This window comes from Microtus oregoni, unplaced genomic scaffold, assembly GCF_018167655.1.
Source record: "Microtus oregoni isolate MIOR12 unplaced genomic scaffold, Mior012 000026F_ref0000081, whole genome shotgun sequence".
Classification (NCBI taxonomy): domain Eukaryota; kingdom Metazoa; phylum Chordata; class Mammalia; order Rodentia; family Cricetidae; genus Microtus; species Microtus oregoni.
Genome location: NW_024543085.1, coordinates 34481380 through 34502335, shown reverse-complemented (window position 1 = coordinate 34502335; position 20956 = coordinate 34481380). Strand labels below are relative to the sequence as shown.

Here is a 20956-nt window from a genome sequence, read left to right as displayed (position 1 = left end):
ACATTGTGTTCCCAATCTTTCCCTGAGTATTCCCGTATTCCTTCCAGGGGACTTCCTTCATGGCGGCACCAGGGAAGCAGATTCCTCAACCAATCTCCCCCACACCCCACACCCCCAAATAGGGTTTCTCTGTGTAACAGCCTTAGTTGTCCTGGAACTCACTTTGTAGACCAGGATGACCTCGAACTCCGCCTGGCTCTGCCTCCAGAGTGCTGGGATTAAAGGTGTGCACCACCACTACCCGCCTTCACCCAATCTTATATTCGGTAATGGAAAACGTTATTTCCTAATTCAAACCAGATTTGACTGCTCTCAGAATAAAATTTTTCATTGTAAGGTGTTTATTTTAAAACAAAATAAAACAAAAGAAGTATTGGTGGTCACTATCCCAAACCCTCACTTTACCCCCTCAGGCTCATCAAAAAGCTTTAGCATATGATACGCTTTAAATAAATACTCAAGTGAATGAGTCAATCAATTGTAATAGCCTAACTTCTTTAGTGCTGGTGTATGAAGTAAATTGATATTGGTATATAAGTTACTTACTTCACAGGTAGAATAACATCTGTTTAGTTTAGAAACAGAATCATCATTGATTTGTGTGTTTCAGGGTGGATTCATGCTGTGCTCACTTCTCAGGACTGTATGGCTTTTGGGGGTAACTTTCTACACAATCTCAACATTGGCATGCAGCTCAGGTTTGTGTGTCACTAATATTGAAAGGATCTTTTGTTCTTAATTGTAACATTTTTGCATTTTTGCTTGTTTCCTATAAAAAACTACAGTTTTTTTGAGATCCTGTGAAGATAGGCCTTGAGGAATGAATGATTAGGATTGGGTATTTGTTTGTTTGTTTTTTGGGAGACAGAGTTTCTCTGTGTAACAGCTCTGGCTGGTCCTGGAACTCATCCTGTAGACCAGGCTAACCTCAAACTCAGAGATCCGCCTGCCTTTGCCTCCTGAGAGCTGGGATTCAAGGTGTGTGCTACTACTACCTGGCTAGGAATGGGAACTTTTTAACAAAAAATATTTTTAAAAGATTATTTGGAGGATATTTTCAAAACTAAGGTAAAATAGATAACTTGTTCAATCTGATGATACCTCCTGCATACCAAATTTTATAAAATGTTTATGCCTTTTTTAGTCTGTAAACGTGAATATGAGTTAAATTAATTAGATTCAGGTATAACCTTTGGGGCTGGAAAAATCCTTGAGTCAGGATTGCTATCAGAATGCTTTTGAATTTTGTTGTAGGGCAGTTCTTTCCCTTTTGATGATATCTGGCCTTTGCCAGCTTTGTTCCTTTACTGTACCTAGAAAGGATTAGGGTCAGTCACATCACAGGTCTGCTTCCTGATGGACCCTGCATGAGGACTGAGAAAAGGGAAATGCCTTTTGGGAGGCCGAGTATCATTGGTATTCCCCCAAATGTAGTGACTTTTGTAATTCTGCGTGTGCATGGGAGCCCTGGATGCTTCGTCCTTGCAGTTAGAAAAGGAGGTGGTCAGGCAGATCTCTGTGAGTTCGAGGCCAGCCTGGTCTACAAGAGCTAGTTCCAGGACAGAAACCAAAAGCTACGGAGAAACCCTGTCTTGAAAAATCCAAAATAATAATAATAATAATTATAATAATAATAATAGAAAAGGAGGTGGTGATTCTTACAGAGCATAGGGCTATGGGAGGTTGTGTGCCTGCCAGATATAAGTTTTAATCTTTTTGTACCTTAGCTATTTCTGGAAAAGAGATGGCCTCTTCTACATGTGTTGTTAGGACTCTGACAGAAGACCAATATTGTGCAAACTGTGGTCCCTCTCTTTATACCTTGACTGGTGTCAAGTATTGATCTGGAATGCTCTGTAGAGCCTAAAGAGAACATTCATGGGTGTTGGTAGTGTTGTTCAACATATGAAACTGATCTTTAAATCTACTATTTTATTAGTGGAACCCTCATAAGATCCTTTTTTGTTAAAATTAGGATACAAATCCCAAGAAGTGTTCTTTTACAGTACCCAATGTAATTGTTAAGTAGACTAGCAAATTTATTAAGGTCAGGACCAGAACTTGCATAAGATCACAGTTCAGTGTTATCAAAAGGTAGTGTTGTTAAGGAAACATATTTATCATGGCCTGTTTATTTTCAGTTGAGTACCTTTATTTAACTTCGAAATGCTAATATTAATATTAACTGTTCTTCAAATTTTATTCATTTAGGTGTTATGAGATGGAGAAAAGACTAAAAACACCAGATCTTTTCAAATTCCCTTTCTTTGAAGCCATATGCTGGTTTGTAGCCAAAAGTTTGCTGGAAACCCTGAAAGGTAATTTGTACACTCTGTTGTGTGATAAGATGTGCGTTTGCAAATTCCTTCAGGGACCCTTTGCTAGATTTCACCCTCACTTTTTTTTTTAAAGATTTATTTATTTATTATGTATACAGTGTTTTACTGCATGTACGCCTGTACACCAGAAGAGGGCACCAGATCTCATTACAGATGGTTGTGAGCCACCATGTGGTTGCTGGGAATTGAACTCAGGACCTCTGGAAGAGCAGCCATTGCTCTTAACCTCTGAGCCATCTCTTCAGCGCTGTCACCCTCACTTTTAAAATTATTTTATTTTTAATTATGTGAATGTATGTTGGGATTTGTCCATGTGAGCACAGTGCTGGGAACTCAGGTCCTCTGCTAGAACAGTAGATGCTCTTAACTTTTTGAGCCATCTCTCCAGTCTGGCTTCCCCTCTTTAAAAAAGTATGTATTTCTTTCCCCTGCTAAGAATATTTTTAGCAGTTAGAGCAGTGGTTCTCAACTTGACTCTTGAATACAGTTAGTTCCTCATGCTGTGGAGACCCCCAACCATAAAATTATTTCATAACTGTAATTTTGCTGTTATGACTCATAAGGTAGATATCGAGTATGTGACCCCAAAGGGAATCATGATCCTGAGGTTTAGAACCACTGAGTTAGAGTATCTGGTCTATAGCAATCCCCTCCTTATTCTTAGAAATCAGGTACCCAAATACTGAAAAACAGTCATTTCATTTAATAAGAGTGAATGGCTTGCGCACGCGCGCGCGCGCGCGCACACACACACACACACACACACACACACACACACTGTCTTATTCTCAAAAATGTAGCTTGTGTCACAGACAGACTACTACCTAACACTTGTTCTGAAATACTTGCTTAAAAATTTAGAGTGGTGTAGGATGGGCATGGTGATACATGCCTTTAACCTCAGTACTCACAAGGCAGAGGTAGGCAGACACCTCTTAGTTGAAGTCAGCCTGGTGTACATAATGAGTCCTAGGCCAGCTGAGGTTATGTAGTGATACTCTTTAAATATTTTTTTTTAATTTTATGTATATGAGTGTTTGTCTCTATGTATGTGTGCACCTGGTAAGAGAAGGGGACATGAGATTGCTCAGAACTTACAGGAGTTACAGGTAGTTATGGGCCACTATCTTAGGGTTTCTACTGCTGTGAAGAGACATCATGACCACCAGCAACTCTTATGAGGACAAAAACATTAAATTGGGGCTGGCTTACAGTTTAGAGATTTAGTCCATTATTGTTATGGTGGGAAGCATGAAGGCATACAGACAGACATGGGGCTGGAAAGGTAGCTGAAAGTTCTGGATCTATAGGTATTAGGAAGAGAGAGACCCTGAGCCTGGCTTGCTTCTGAAACCTTCAAGTCCACCCCCAAAGGTACACTTCCTCCAACAAGGCCACACCTCTTAATAGTGTCACTCCCTATCAGCAGCCTATGGGAGTCACTTTCATTCACACCACCACAGCCTCCCTGTGGGTAATAGGAAATAAGTCTGGGTCCTCTGCAACAACAGCAAGTGCTATTAAACTGTTTTACCATCTCTAGTCCCAAATGATAATATTGTTACAGTTAACTCTCAGATAGATGTACAGTGGTCTAAAATCTAGACATTTATTTCTTTATATATTTAAGTTATATAAGAAGAAAAGTTGGAATGAAAAAAGTAACAAACTAAAGGTAATTTGTAGTATTGTGTATGTGTACACACACACACATGCAGTAAAAGTCTGGGGTCATTTCCTTCCAAAGTTTAAAAGGGGGGGGGGGGCAGCAAGATAGCTCAGTGTTAAGGTGCTTGCTCTAAGCTTGACCACCTAAATTTGAACACTGAATCACATAGGAGTTGAAAGGAGGGAACCAATTCTGTGTTTGTCCTCTCAGCTTGCACACATACAAAATGATGAAAAAGAATGAAACCATTATAAAGACACCACCTTACTTCAAATGGAAAGGTGAGAACAGTGAGTCCTTGTGTCAGGAGAGAGGCTGTGGCAGTTTTAGGAGTATGTGTATAATAGGTTAGGGTCCCTCAGATGAGGAAGACCGTACAGGAACAACCTGTGATCTAGAAGTGAGTCTTTAGTGTGAATCTCTGACTTTATTGAGTATTATTCTTGGCTAAAGGGATGGCTGTGAATTGCGCCCATTTCTCAGTGACCAGGTTGTTGTTGTTGATTTTTCCCTTGAACATAGTCTCCAAGTTCAAGTCTAGAACAGCAGGAACATGTATTATACACTTGTAAAAGTAGCTGTAAGTGTCTTTGTTTTAGAAATAAAATTTAATTCCTGAACTCTCCAGTTAAGAAATCTAAAGTTCTACATTTGGTTGGTAGTTCTTTTTCTTGCCTCTTTTCTCTAACTCTGACTCAAGGACATAAAGTTTATATCATCTGGTTAGCTAGATGAAGCTCTACTACTTCATATTCATTCTGTTTCTGTCTCCTCCCATCCCCACACTTCTTTCTACTCAGAAGCCTAGAAGAAGCCTTTTAGAACAAAATAGAAGTTTATCTGAAATATGAAATATTGTTGCTCATTAAATTGTAGCACCAATTTACTCTTAGAAATAACTAGTATTGGGGGCTGGAGAGATGGCTCAGCGGTTAAGAGCATTGCCTGCTCTTCCAAAGGTCCTGAGTTCAATTCCCGGCAACCACATGGTGGCTCACAACCATCTGTAATGAGGTCTGGTGCCCTCTTCTGGCCTGCAGGCATCCACGTAGAAAGAATATTGTATACATAATAAATAAATAAATATTTAAAAAAAAAAAAGAAATAACTAGTATTTTATCACCTCATGTAAAAAAAGGTTCAGAAATACTGAGGTCTATGACATTCATTATTGAGGTTTTTTTTTTTCCTTTCCCTTTTCTTACTTTTTTAGACAGGGTGAGTCTGACCCAGAACTCACTATGTAGACTAGGCTGGCTCAAACTCAAGAGATTAGCTTGACTCTGCCTTCCCAGTGCTGGAATTAAAAGCATGTATCACCACACCTGGTCACCACTGAGTTTGCTGAAGAATGATCATGGAGCGTCTGAGTCTTGTCTTCTTTAATGTCTTTTGAAGTTTTGTAAACTTTACACTTGCATATCTTGATAGATTTATTCCTAGGTACTTTGCATTTTAGTGCTTTTATAAATATAGCATACTATTTTATAATATTATTCCCATGGTGGAGTCATGTAAAGTTGTTTCCATATTTCAATATGGTCAAATACTGGCAATGGCAACTCCATATGGCTCAGCCTAATAGTAGTGGTAGGGACAAACCCAGGACCTTGTGTACGAGGCAAATGTTCTACCACTAAGCTACAATCTCAGTCCTGAAACAGGATTTTTTTTTGTTTGTTTGATTGTTTTGATTTTTGATGCAGGATTTCTCTGTGTCACTGTAACTGTCCTGGAATTAGCTCTATAAACCATACTGTCCTTAAATTCAGAGAGATCTGTCTGACCCTGTCTCCCAAGTGCTGGGATTTAAAGGCATGCACCACCACTGTCCAGCTAAGCAGGCATTTTTCAAAGCATCAATTAAGTTGTTTTTTTAACTTGAGTAGCAATTACCTGAGTAACAGCCTTCTTTAAACTAGGTACATAGATGTATATATGTTGGCCATCATCATAGGCATTCATCCAAGAAAATCTTGGTACCACCCCTACAGTATAATTAAGTTCCATCTGCCTCCTCTTCTGTAGTTAACTACTGTCTTCACTTCTGCGATAATCCTTTTCTTTAGTTTCATCACCCATGTTTTGAATGGCAGTAATATTTTCTATTTGTAAATTTCATATAATTTCAAACTGATACTATCCTATGGCCTTTAAAATTATGTTTTATCTACTTATTTTGGTGTGGGAAGGGTGTGGGTCTGCCATACATGTGTGTCTTTATGTCTGAATGTGTGTATATGCACACATGTGTCTTCAGAAGCCAGAAAAGGGCATCAAATCCCTTGTTGCTGGAGTTAGAGGTAGTTCTGAGTCATCTGATGTGGTACTGAGAATTGAACCCCAGTCCTGTAAGAGTAACAAGTGCGCTTAACTGCTAGGCTATCTCTCTGGCCCCAACGATTTTTAAAAAGTCTCGAAAAACCAAAAAAAAAAAAATCTTTTAGTTTATATGTTTCTTAGTGCCTGTAATTTAAAATTCCTAATCATTTGTTACCTGTTGCTGTTATCTATTGTGTTGATTTCTAGCTTAATTGCGCTTTTGAGCATCTAAGTGATTAAGATCATTGGGATTTGTTGAGGCCTCGTTATGGTCCCTGCAGTGCAGATGATTTTTGTAAATGTAATGAGTATGTCTGAAAAAAATGTGCACTTTGCAATTTCTAGGTGCAGTATCCTATTTATGACTATTGAACCAAATTTTATATTGCTTGAATTGAATTATCTGTCTACCTATTTTTTCAGTCTACTCTATGTTTACTATTTTTGTTAGAAATATCCCACTGTAATTGTGAAATTGTTTATTGTATTTTGTTGTTTTTTCTTTTTTTTTATATTTCAGGCTTGAAATTTTAAATGTTTTCCTAGTGAATTGAGTTTTTGAACGTGTTGAAATGATGCTTTATTAATGATGACATATTACTACAGCTATCTCATTTATTTTCAAAACTTAACATCGTTTTCATACTGTTTTATTTTAAACAACAGAACTGAAAGAAGATGGGTTCCAGCCTCAAACCTACTTAGTACAGGGAGTGAAAGCACTGCATACTGCTTTAAAAGTATGGATGAAAAAAGAAGTAAGTTGTTTTTGCTGGGTTTGTTTGTTTGTTTGTTGGGTTTTTTTTTTTTGTGGCAAGTCATGCAAATGGTCCTTTTATTGTGGGCAGCATTCACATGCTAGTTGTAAAAGGAATGAAATTATTATTTTATATACAGTTTGTACTCTCTGTCATACTATACACAGATGTATTGATTCTGGTTAGAGAATAAAGAGCTTTGGTTTTCTTTATTTTTGAAAAAGCAAAATGCAAGTATATTTATGATTCTAAGAAACAAGCAGGCTGATAGAGTAACAAGCCATGTTGAGCTCTTAGCATGTCAAGCACTGTGCTTTGTCTTTACATGTGTGGCCTCGTTTAGTCTTGTAGAGTTGCTGTGTGGGGTCTGGGTGCTGCGCTGTCCCCATTTAAGTAACTTTCGTTTCCTGTCCTGACTACCCAGTCCCAAATAACTGACTCAGAGGCTGAATATGAATCATAAATGTTTGGCTGATAGCTCAGGCTAACTGTTACATTTAAAGTTACCCCATATTTCTATCTGTGCTTTGCCACGTGACTCATGGTTAGGGTTATCATGGTTTGTTACCTCATTTTTACATGTCCTGCTTGCTCAGCGGCTAGCTGGCGTCTCTCCTGACTGCCCTTCTTCTTCCCATCTTTCTCAGTTTGACTTTTCTGCCTAACTTCCTACCCAATTACTGACCTGTCAGTTTTTTATTAGCGGACATATTCATATCCATAGTGTAGAAAAGGATTGTTGCACAGTAAGAACTTGTGAGGCTAGGATAAAAAGTCCTGCTCTTTGCCACTAGTAGGTTTTAAAAAAACTGAAAGAAAGGAAGGGGCAAGAATAGTTTTCAGTTATCCCAGGCTTTTTCTGAGAGTTCATCCAAATCTGCATTTGGAGTTAAGTGTTTACTTTTACTTCCCTTCTGCTTCTGTAGCATGTTCTTACGTACTTAGGCTTAAAACTAATGTGTATAATGTATGTATGTTTTCTTCACTAAGCTTTTGAACTCTTATTTCAACTCTATGGAGCTTCACACATGATCTTAAATAATATGATTGATAAATATATGTGCTGATGATTTCCAGATTTGCTTGCTATCCATTTAAAATAAAATTCTTGCTGTTAAGGGAAATGAGGAGAGCCAATGAGAAACTTAATGTCTATAAAGCACCTTCTGTGTAAGCCTGAGAACAGGGGACCAATGTAAAGGTCAAAGGAAACTCCACAAAGTTCATGTGCCTGTCTGTGTCTGTCTGTCTGTCTGTCTGTCTCTCTCTCTCTCAATAATAATAATAATAATAATAATAATAATAATAATGTTATTATTATTATAAATTTTTAAAAGGAAATATGGGAAACAATAAATACTAGCCTATACTCCAGGAAATTTCATTTTAGGATTTTAATTTAAGATTAGTGCTACAAGGGCTGGAGAGATGGCTCAGAGGTTAAGAGCACTGACTGCTCTTCCAGAGGTCCTGAGTTCAATTCCCAGCAACCACATGGTGGCTCGCGGCCATCTATGGTGAGATCTGGTGCCCTCTTTTGGCATGCAAGCATACATGGAAGGAATGTTGTGTACATAATAAATAAATAAATCTTTAAAAAAAAAGAATACTTTAAAAAAAAAAGATTAGTGCTACAAATCCATTAGGGCAAGGTGCCATAGAAACATAAAGGAAAGTTAAAAACATGCCTTCCACTCTCAGATTTTATCATGTGTGTGAGGAGGAAAAGCATAAGCAAGTTAACAGCTGTGTAGCATGATTGAATGTAAACTGTAGAAATTGTGTGCCTTTGTCCCTTTGTCTCCTGGTAGAGGCTTTGGATGGGTGCTTCAGATGTGTGTTAGCATTGCCTTGAGAACATTTTGAAAATAAAATCCCTGTATTTTGCTTGGGATTTTGGTTTTAATAGCCCTAGAGTAGAATTGATCCTAAAAACATCTTACATGATTTCTGTACATAGTTAGTTTTTATTACAAGTATTATTAGGCATTGTAAGTAAAGTGTGTTTCAAAACATTTCTACATTTTTAGTAATTTTGTTCAAAGATAAGAGGCAGTTCAGTATACTGGTTAAAATTTTGGGTTCTGGAGTCAGATATTCAGAATCAAATCTCATCTCTGCTAGTAGTAAGCTGTTTCATTGTGGATATATTACATAAGGTCAGTGTCTCAGTTATGATGGCAATACTCATCATAACCTGTAAAAGGTTGAGCATCTCCAATCTGAAATCTGAAGTGCCCCCAAATCTAAAACATGACTAATCCTAAGTATCTCAGATGAGGAATATCCAGCTTGAAGTATCCATGTCACCCTTATAATGAGGATGAGTTCGTGCTTACCAAGTGCACTTAACAGTATCAGAATACAGAATTAACACTATTGCACGTTATTGTTGCTAACTAATTTCTGCAAGTTATACTTAAAACAATTCAGTAATAAAGCAAAAATGAAACTAGTTTGTGTCTAAAAATCAAATGTCCTTAGATACGGAGAGAAATAATTTGTAAATAGACATAAAACTAATGGTCGGGCTGGAGAGATGGCTCAGTGGTTAAGAGCACCGACTGCTCTTCCAGAGGTCCTGAGTTCAATTCCCAGCAACCACATGGTGGCTCACAACCATCTGTAATGGGGGTCTGGCGCCCTCTTCTGGCTGTCAGCCATACATGCAGGCAGAACATGTATACATAATAAAAAAATAAAATCTTTGAAAAAAAATAATGGTACTAGTTTGTAGTTAGTAGATATGCTCACTTACTAATTTATTTCTTGTTCCTGTTAATGGTATTTTTTTCATTTGCTTTTGACTATTAAACTTTTAACTCAAATTTATTCAAAGTATACTTTCCATGAAAAACAGGGATTACTTAATGCCAATGGTCCCTACAAAAATCCTTATGCATTTTGAATTAAATGTTAGGCTTAATTTCTTTATTGATAGTTGTACTTAGGATCACAGTGGAATTTGTGGTGTAGAATGCATTATAAAATAAGATTCACTGTGAGACAAATAAGAGGATTTTATTTGATATGTGGATCTTCTTAGGTGACCATCTACCAAGTACATAAACTCTTTGAGAATGGCTTAACATTATCAACAGGTCTTTAAAATATAGAGAACTTTATGAAATAAGTTGGGCTTTAAATTTTAAGTGACTTTGGTTTTCTTATCTTTATTACTCCAAATACAGCTTGTATCTGAACATGCCTTTGAAATTCCAGACAATGTTAGACCTGGACATCTTATTAAGGAACTTTCTAAAGTAATTCGAGCAATAGAGGTAAGAAGTTATCATTAAATATGTTTGCTTGCTATCTGCCTTGAGAAGCACATGGATCTGTCACCATGCTGTAAATATTGAAAGCACTTTCACACTGGTGAAAGAATACAGTGAGCTGAGTTAGCGTTACAGATTATAGGCTTCTAATGTCTTACAGAAAAATATAAAGTGTTGCATAATAAAATAGCAAAGCAATAGTTCCAGTTACTGTAAATCCCCTAAGTTTCTCCAAAAATTAAAGCAAAAGTCACAGTATGATGTTTACCTGGAGATGAATGTAAGTGAAGTAGTTAGAGGAACGGATAAAACAGTAAGGGGAGTGAAGCTGGGTTCAAAAGAATATCAGGGACTCCTTTGACCAAAAATACTGGAGCAATTTGAGAAGTCAGTGCCTTTGATAAAAGCCCATATATGAAGTGAAATGTTTTCATTTTTAAGAGCTGATGTCAGTATAGAAAAACGGGGGTTTTCATTAAAATAGTTCTTCTGGAAACTAACTTGCTTGTTTAGTGTTTAGTTTGAAATAAGAGGAAATTTACCGGTGGAATGGAGGCCACCTGGTAGATTATATTAGGTAATTTACGTTTACACTTATTAATTTACATAAGTCCTAATCTTACATTAGGACTGTAGAAAGGAAGAGGAGCTGGAGACATGATTCAGCAGTAACAGGCTAGGTGCACAACCAGGATGTCAAGAATGGAAAGTAGTATACATCTAACAAATATCAATCATGTCTTTTTGTTCTTGGTACCGGGGACTGAACCAGGGCCTTGTGCTTGTTAGGCAAGTTCCCTCTACTACTGAACTAAAATCTCTAAACCTCTAAGGAAGATCACTATGTTGGGTTTACTGTCAATGGATAGACTATTTCATGTATTTTCAGATGTAGCAAAAATTTATTAAAGAGTGATAGTAATGGCATGTAAATGAGTTTTCTATCAAAAGTCTTATCAAATATATATAAAATATATGACCTATTATCTGTGACATATATGTGCATATATGTGTTTCATGCACAGTAAAACCAAATTGATAGTTTAGTAACACAAGTATCATTTCTGAAAATGTCAACTCCAATTTAATATTACAAATTTAAGATGAAAGTTTGGTGTGGTGGTACATGCTTGTAATCTTAGCACTTGGGAAGCTGAATCAGCTCCCCTCACCCAAAATCTTCTTCAGATAAAATAAGGAAATGCATTGTTCACAAAGTATATGAAGGAGAAGGGAATAAAAAGCTCAGGAAAGCTGAGGACTTGATTTAACTTCCTCTTAAATGATTGAATAGGATGTGTTTGTTTGTTAAAGTATTTTTATGGTTAATTGCTTAGTTAGGTATATGTACAGGAGCCTTGCCATAAAACATACTCTGAATTTGATTTTTATAGGAAGAAAATGGCAAACCAATTAAATCTCAGGGAATTCCTACTGTGTGTCCAGTTTCACGGCCTTCAAATGAAGCATCTTCACCATATCATTCCCGGCGAAAGATGAGGAAACTTCGAGATCATCATGTCAGAACTCCTTCTAACCTAGATATCCTTGAGCTCCATACAAGGGAAGTCCTCAGAAGATTAGAGATGTGTCCGTGGGAGGAGGCAAGTATATATCAGGATCCAAAAAGTGTTTGGATAGTACATACAGCAATTCGGCTAGTTTCTACTGTGCATTTATAGAGGATAATATTTGTCTGTGGGAGGCCATGAATCTCGTTTTTCTAGTCAGTGGTGTGGTGTTAAGATACCTAGAGTTCATTCATTTGCTGACATGTTCATTATTCAATAAATAAAATTAAAAAGTATTTATCCAAATATCTTATTTTTCTGGTTTCTGAAAAAGATGCCAGAGCAAACAAACTTGAGTCTCTACCCCCATGTAGGTTTTATCAAAATTTAAGTTGGAAGACGGAGACATAGATTAAAATGATATAATTTAAGGCTGAGCATGATGGCCCATTCCTATAATCCTAGCATTTGGGAGTCTGAGGCAAGGGGTTTACTGCAAGTTAAGGCTACGCAGTGAAACCCTTTCTCAAACAAACTGCAGCAACGAAATACATGTTTCCAATGCTAAGTATTTTGAGGGGACCCAGAACAAGGGTAGCAAGGAAGTAGAGGCTGGCTACTTTGCTTAGTGCCTTACAGGTGTTGATGTTTGAATTTATACTTAACTAACAAAAGAAGTCAAATGAAGGCCTGGCAGTGGTGGCGCACGCTTTTAATCCCAGCACTCAAGTTCGAGGCCAGCCTGGTCTACAAGAGCTAGTTCCAGGTCAGGCTCCAAAGCTACAGAGAAACCCTGTCTCAAAAAAAGAAAAAAAAAAGAGAGAGAAATCAAATGAAAACACAGCTTTGAATTAGTATTGCCAGGCAGTACAGTAAGTTGGACAAACACAGAACCGATAGAACCAGTCCAACTATCAAAATTGGCATGGGGGGTCACAGGAAAGGGTAGAAGGGGAGGGGGGAGGGAGGGGAGCAGAGAAAAATATATAGTGCAATAAAAAAAAAACAAAGAATAAATCTATTTAAGTTGAAGTCCTGGTGTACTGGACAGAATCAGGAAGAGTGTGGGGTAGTGGCACCTCAATAAATCATGCTACCGAGTTTGTGATAAAATCTGCATCACCCTTAATTTTATAGCTTAAGGATTGACATAGGTAATATAAAGTAAGATACAGCTATTGCTGACTTTAAAATACTAAAAGAAGCTACATAGTCATTATAATTTTATATGTTCTTATATTTGATACTATTATGCTGTTTTGAGATACTGAACCTACTTAACCCATAGTTATTTTGAAAAGCTTATAATAAGTTCTATTAATAAGGAGAAGATCTCAAAGAGAAGCTTTTTTTTTTTTTTGGTTTTTTCGAGTCAGGGTTTCTCTGTGGTTTTGGAGCCTGTCCTGGAACTAGCTCTTGTAGACCAGGCTGGTCTCGAACTCACAGAGATCCGCCTGCCTCTGCCTCCCAAGTGCTGGGATTAAAGGCGTGCGCCACCACCGCCCGGCTTCAAAGAGAAGCTTTTATATGTTAAAAAGAAAACAGCTCCTATCATGTCTTTTAATAAATGATGGCTCTTGTGCCTTGGAAGTAGACAGTCCAGGTTAGGGTAAGTGAGAGAGCCCCACAGCTGGGCTTCATCAAGAAAAAAGTGATACTTGGCCTAAAGCCATTTGACTCCAGTAAGAAAGGCCTGTGTTTGGATTTTCTGTATGCAGATTTTACATCTTATATTAGAAAATTATTTTATTGCTAATGGCTCTACTGAAAGATAAGCAATTTGTATGTGTTGGAATGAGGAACTCTAGATTCTGGGTCATTGAGATCTCTCCAAATCTAGACGGCTGCCCATCCCTTTACAAGGCAAGACCATGGAAGGAGGAGCAGTATGCAGTCTTTTCAGTTGGTCAGGACTTTCTGAAGGTGGATAGTAAATCAGTTGTGCTTTGTACTTTTAAGGACATACTGAATGGAAAATTCAACAAACATCTCCAGCCATCTTCTACAGTACCTGAATGGAGAGCAAAAGAGAATGATCTACGATTACTGCTTACAAATGGAAGAATAATTAAGTACGTAAAGTAGATCAAACTACCAGATTAATTTTTAGTGAATCTCACTTAATCACTCTACATTATTGGACAGCCAATTGTATTAGGTGAAAGGGTCTCAATTCTCTACTGTGTCTGAATGAATGGAGGGGAAGGGAACACAGAGCCTTATGCTATTTCTGATCCAATTTTTCCTTCTATGGTATAGAGATGAGAGACAGCTGTTTGCAGATCGGAGTCTTTATACAGCAGATAGTGAAAATGAAGAAGACAAGAGACCAACAAAGAAGGCAAACATAAAGACAGAGAGCTCAGGAAGAGAGGGGGCAGAAAGTGAAGGATCTCCAAAACCACTAAACAGTATGTTTTTCATTCTTCCACTAATGTGATAATGGGCAACTCACTGGTGTTTGAATTGTTGTAGGATTGAAAACATTTGCATTTATAACACTGTTGGAAAATCTGAAGTATTTTTAAATAGGTCATCGATCATCAAAGTGCTGAATATGAATGCCAAATAAGGTGTGGTAGCCAGGGGCAGATTACCAGTGAAGGAGTATGTGATGGTCAGCAAGACCCAGATAGCTTCCTTGTCTTTAAAAAGCTCATATACTTTATGGCTTCTACTCCCCAAAGTGAGTTTCAAGTTTAACTTCATTTCACATATGGCTTTTGCTAACATGTCTTTGGTTCTCATAATTAAGAGACATCTGGTTGGGTGATCTGCAGCTAGTGGGAATCCAAGTAGTGTGGTGCTATTTGATTGACTGTTGACAGGCAGCTCCTACTGGTATGTTAATTGGTTATCATCAAGTGAAGTGATAATAGGAATATCAGACACTGTAGTAATATCATCTTCTCCTTGAAGTTTTTCTTTGAGTAAATCTTAATTCCCAGACAGTTTTCAAGAACAGCATATACCTTTTCGTTTAAAAAGTAATTAAAAACAGTATTTTTTGACGAGTGTTCTGCATAATAAATACTATTGAATTCATTTTGAATATCTGTTTCCACTAGTTCCCAGTAAGTCTGGTCCTCTGTGGTTGGTAACTGTCTTTGTTCACATGTCAGGGCAAGACAGTGTATCACTGAGAACTGATGGGACAGTTGCTATGCAGCAGTACTTGTGGAAGAGAAAGGCCCAGATTATAAACTACTTGAACCCACAGTCCGTGAATGCAGTGAGCTTTGAGAGTTGCCATTTTGTTCTCTAAAGAAAACGAAGGGAAAGTCAGAAGCAGCTTGTAGTTCATTTTAGTTTTAGAGCTTTGTTTTATTTTTCCTGGAAAGAAATATCACAGATATTTTAAGGATATACTTCAATCAGTGTATATCTTGGTCAGTTAGAAAGGAAAAGCAGTGAGAAAGGGGAGACACTGTGGGAGATGGAAAGACATCTGGAAACTGGGTGGACTTTAGAGATCATCTTTTCTCCTTGCCCCAAAGTTTGAATGACTGATTCTTGTCCTTTCTTTTCTTTACAAATTCTTCTTCAGGAATTTTTACAAGTGTGAAATCAGAACTCAGGAATAGAACATCAGAATATTCTGATGTTTCTGATTCAGAAGACTCTGGACCTGATTGTACTGCACTGGTATGCTCAGAACCCCAAGCTTTATGTGTCATTTGGTGGGATGTTGAACACCCATGTGGAAGAAGCTTGATAACAGATTTCCCAAAGCTTATCTCTGGGCTGTGCAGCACATAGTCTCCCATAGTGTTACTGTGTGTATACACCATCATGTGCCTGGTCACATTCATAAGCAATTTTTGTTGGGTTCTGGTAAGGGTGGAGAAAGAGATTTATCTGCTTACACTGAGCTCTTGTGTGGTTTATGTTCTCACAGGTTATATTTTATTTTACCTTATAATGTGTAACTGTGTATTTTGTATTCCGTTAGTAGGTTACTAAAGTTACTAGAAAGTTTTAGGTTTTGATGTGAAACAAAGAAGTAATTTTATAATTCATATTCTAACTTCTAAACATAAATTTCAATTAGTTTGTACAGTCTTGGTCAGTTTCTTTTTAGCTTTGTTTCCATTTAATGATTTATTATTTCAGAAAATTAATTTTGCCACTGAAGATTCTGAAAGTTCAGGTGATGAAAAGAAACATGAAATAACATCAAACTTTAAGGAGGAATCCAATATAGTGAGGAACCTCCTTCAAAAGGGCCAGAAGCCATCCAGAAATGAAATTCCATTTAAAAGGTAGGCTTGTGGATGGTAGTAATTGTTTTGTATTGTGATGTAAATGCTGTGAAAACACCTTTAGTTTTATGTTTTACTGAATATTTAATCAAAAGAAATACACTGTTATGTTTTGGGTCACCTGCTCCTTAGGGAATGTCCTACCTCGACGAGCACAGAGGAAGAAGCTATTCAGGGCATGCTGTCTATGGCAGGGTTGCACTACTCCACGTGTCTACAGAGGCAGATACAAAGCACAGACTGCAGCGTTGAAAAGAACTCTCTCCAGGATCCCAGCAGCTGCCACAGCAGTAACCCTGAGCTTAGGCAGCTGTATCGCTGTGATAAACCGGTAGAATTTGGTAAGAAACACAAATATCAGTCTCTAAAAAGTAATATATGACTCCCAGTTTAATAGTGCTGTGATCCTAGTTGAGGTTAGAGATTATATGAATAAGGGCTGTTTACCATTAAGAAATGCTTTTTTATATAGTCATGTAAGATGCAAGCATAAGCACTCAAAATGTGGGTCAGCAAGGTGCCTCAGTGGGCTTGCTGCCAATCCCCAGGACACATAGTCGAAAGAGAGAAACAGTTCCTACAAGTTGTTGCCTGACCTCCACACAACAATTAATTAAAATGTAATTCAAATGTTAAAACTAAAAATGTAAACGACACGGGGCTGAAAATTGTGTCCACCGGCGTACTTCTGTCGTCTTGCAAAGATAGTCTTGTTTTCCTGTCACCAACTGTAAGAGCTCCCAGAGTGGAAATGTTCTAATTGGTCTGCAGAATCAGTCCATTTTCCTTTTAGGAGAGGAGAAATGAGTTTTGCATAGTTTCTTTCTGGCTGAGACTGCTTTCTCAAACTCTCTGAAAAGGAAGTAACAGAAACAGCGTGTCAGTAATGCCACCTAGTGTTTCTCCCCTGTGCTTTCAGAGAGAAAAACATCATTTCCCCAAAATCTTAGGATTGAGAAAAGGACATGTAGCAATTGTGTTCAGTCCCAAATAAATAGGGTCATCTATGCACCAGGACCTTGACCTCCATTTTATATGAAAAGGAAATATGATTTGATAAGGTTAATTTAATTTTACACACTTCACACAGGTATTATTCAAATCTGTTGGAATTTGAATCCAGGATCACTTGATCCCCAAATCTTTGCATAGTGTATAAGAGCAAACTGAACTTTGGAATGCTTTAATAGCTTGTCTAAAGTTGCATTGGTATTTGGAAGAACTCAAATTTAAATCTGTGTTTGCCTGCCATTCTCTCCTCCATTTTGCCTTCCTATAATCTGTTTGGTCCCTTAATACAGGAAAATATATACCTTTGTCCTGATGGAAAATATGTCATTTTAGAGACGTGTATTGCATTTGGTTTGCATCACATCAACAATATATGGCCATAGTGCTTGACTGTAGGTCTTCTAGCATCTAGCACAAAGCCTGTCATATAAAGACAGTTTGAAGAAAATTGAAAGAAATAGCAAGTTTGGTTGAGAGTTGCTAACTGTGGGATTTTTGTTTGTTTTAAGAAGTCTAGTAAAAGAAAAGGTATGTGAATAAATAGTTAATATATAAATGAAATGTCAGCATACATTTGCTTTCAGTTGTGAGTACTGGGTTAGTGTTAAGATAAGTTTGTGCAAAGATAACTTAATCCAAACTACTTTCTAGGCTACCATGACAAGACTGCAGATCAAGATCTGAGGACTTCTTCCTGGGCGAAACAGTTTGACAGGACTTCCAGATTTAATCCTCAGGTACTTTTCAAATGGAAATAGAAAGAAGAGATTTAGGATGTTCAATATTGTTTTTGCTTTCTGTATAAAACTTCATGTGTCTATTCAGTTCCTTTCTCTTTTGATGTCACTCATTACCTCAGTTTATTTCAGGACTTAAGGAAATCCTTACAAATTGACCTAATTATTTTATTTATTTTTTTAAATTTATTTATTTATTATTTATACAATATTCTGTCTGTATGCCTGCAGGCCAGAAGAAGGCGCCAGACCTCTTTACAGATGGTTGTGAGCCACCATGTGGTTGCTGGGAATTGAACTCAGGACCTTTGGAAGAGCAAGCAATGCTCTTAACCACTGAGCCATCTCTCTAGCCCTTGACCTAATTATTTTAAGAGACTCAAAGAGTACTTCTAGTAAAAAGAAAAATCAGGCTTAGGCCTGGATATTGGAATTTTTCTAGCAAACAAAGATAGTAGAGATGAACCTATACTAGCTGTGTTTGAAAAGGGGTAATAATGGAAGCCAGCAAGAAGGTTCAGCTGCTCAAGGTGCCTGCTACTAGGCCTAATGACTTGTGTATTCCTGGGACCTACATGGTGGAAAGAGAACTCTAAAAGATAGCACATTGCATTGAGAACCATGATGAGCCAAGGAAACTGTGGGTTCATTGCTTCTGTTTCAGTTTTCCTCCCAATTCTGGGATAGAAGGCAGAACTTCTTGTTTGATCTTGACCTAATGAACTTCAAAACTCAAGTAATAAGTAAGAACTAATCTTCCAAACCTTTAAGTCTCTTATGGACTGAACTGACCATCATGAAGGGTAGGTACTGTCAAGCACTGATTAAGAGCACTTGCCACTGAGACTGATGGCCTGACCTTGATACCTGGTACCCACAATGATGGAAGGAGAGAAACAATTCCCACAAGTTGTCCTCTGGCCCCCACACAAGCATCCTGATGTATGGACAGGCATTGCACATGTGTGCACACACACTCACACTCTTTATATCTATGAAACATAATATAGAAGGGAAAAAAAAGCAAAATTGAGTAGTTCATTTCCTCATCTTTGTTGATCTTGGTAATGCAAAGAGCAAAATACCTCATTTATCTGAAACTTGAAAAATGTAACTACATTCCTTTCTTTCCTTCTTTAGGACTTAAGTAGAAGCCAGAAATACATCAAAAAGGAAATCTCTTCAGAAATCAGTCAGAAGGCACAAAGCAGGCATTGTGTGGACAGCAGTAACTCAAGCATTCAAAATGGAAAGTACATGCTGAATCCCAGCTTGGTTTCAGGGCCATGCCAAATAGCTAATGGCAGTCTAAGTCCAGAAAGGCCTATTGGTGAAACTTCTTTTTCAGTGCCCCTTCACCCCACCAAGAGACCTGCATCAAACCCACCACCTATCAGCAACCAGGCAACAAAAGGTAACTTTTGTACATTAGCAGGTTAGGTATCTTTGTGACTGTGTATAAAGGTGAAAGGGCCGTTTGACTCCCAAAGGGGTTGTGACCCAAGGGTTGAGAATTGCTGCTGTATACTCATCATCTCTTCCATTATGAACAGTAGCATAATAGCAGTGGGCATGAGCTACTATAGTAACAATGAGAGGATACTTAAGCCAATCTTAGGGGACAGCAGTGGCTTTCTGAGGCTCAGGAGGAAGTAGGGCCTTAAAAAGAATGGGTTTACTAGGCTGAGTTAAGAGACAAGTGACAGAAGAAATAGCAATGGAAACAGAAGAGAGCATGACCTGAGGCACAGAAGAGCAGTGATTCCTGGGGAATGCATTAAGTTGTAGTGTACTTTGTTGCTGAAGCATAGTTTAGGAGGACAATGCCTTTCTATTTTGTGTGATAATGTGGAAGGTTTTGTTTGTTTTTTTGATTTTTTTGCGAGATAGGGTTTCTTTGAACTCACAGAGTCCACTGGCCTCTGCCTCCCAAGAAAGGTGTACACCACCACCATCCAGCATGGAAAGATTTTTAAGATATGAAGTCCAGAGATGTGACTACTTTTGGAACACGCAACAAACTTCTGTGAAGCCCTCCCTTTTAAGTCTTCCAGGTATTATATGCCAAACATACTTTTTGAGAGTATTAACATTGTTGTTGGTGTTTTATAGGTAAACGTCCAAAAAAAGGAATGGCAACAGCCAAACAACGTCTTGGGAAAATCCTTAAATTGAACAGAAATGGCCATGCACGTTTCTTTGTGTGACAAAGCTGCTCTTGCAGTCACTCTTCCTTCTGGAGGCCAGTCTTGGGATGTGGAAGCCTGGCGTTTCCACCGTCCACCATCCCCTGCCTGGAGCAGCTTGTGTGTACAGTAAGAATACTGCCTGAAGAACAGAATGGACCTGATGCTGCATCTTCACTGTGCCACACCCACTCAGCAATAACCCTTTGGACCTGGTCGGGAGAGGAAGAAGGAGGGTAGAACCTTAAAAAGAGGCCTTGAACTGGAAAGGGGTCTCTTGTCAGGGCTTGAATTTAAGTTTGTTGTTGTTAGTGTCTTGATTTATTTTCAGTAGTAGGATAAAGAATTATCAATAATTTATTTAACAGATTTTTTTTTAAAGTTAACAGCTTTTAAATTCTTTCTTTTTTAAAGCTATTTATTTGGAAGATTTCTGGAGAAATATCTCACTAATTTAGATTTAAGAATGTGAAGGTTTTTAAATTATTTTTGATAGTGTGTGTGTTACGTGTGGGAAGAGCCACAGTAACAGTAGCTAGTCTGGACTCTTAAATTTGATATTCAGGTTAAAGTCTTAAACAGGGATTTGATGCATTAATTATTTTAAATTAAGATGTATATGAAATCATTTTATTTTATATATTTCATGTGTTTTTTATAAGCTATTAGCTTCGCTTTTGCTAACATCCAAGGTGCATACTGTTATCCAGGTTGATTCCCTTACACACACCCCCCCCCACCTTCCCACTGCACCCTCCCCCGCAACATATTGAGATGACCCAAGACTCTTCTCTTTGCAGGGAAACACCTTTATAGCCAATGTTTAAGAACCACATAAAAGAGTCCTCATTTCTCGTTTCTTTTGACATTGTGGTTTTCTTCT

At 37.8% G+C, this 20956-nt stretch overlaps 1 protein-coding gene across 2 annotated transcripts in view; it reads left to right on the top strand.

Annotated features, from left to right (window-relative positions):
• The window catches only part of LOC121463311 (lysine-specific demethylase 7A), a 53908-nt gene extending 33207 nt beyond the window's left edge, over positions 1–20701 (top strand). For both annotated transcript variants that reach the window (XM_041675434.1, XM_041675435.1), the window contains 13 exons: positions 611–698; positions 2212–2318; positions 6997–7088; positions 10280–10369; positions 11761–11970; positions 13837–13949; positions 14137–14288; positions 15425–15522; positions 15991–16139; positions 16272–16480; positions 17802–17887; positions 19028–19301; positions 20000–20701. In XM_041675434.1, coding sequence (XP_041531368.1) covers positions 611–698; positions 2212–2318; positions 6997–7088; positions 10280–10369; positions 11761–11970; positions 13837–13949; positions 14137–14288; positions 15425–15522; positions 15991–16139; positions 16272–16480; positions 17802–17887; positions 19028–19301; positions 20000–20094 — 1763 coding nt within the window. In that variant the 3' untranslated portion in view covers positions 20095–20701. The remainder of the gene's footprint in view (positions 1–610; positions 699–2211; positions 2319–6996; positions 7089–10279; positions 10370–11760; positions 11971–13836; positions 13950–14136; positions 14289–15424; positions 15523–15990; positions 16140–16271; positions 16481–17801; positions 17888–19027; positions 19302–19999) is intronic.
• Positions 20702–20956: the final 255 nt, after the last annotated feature.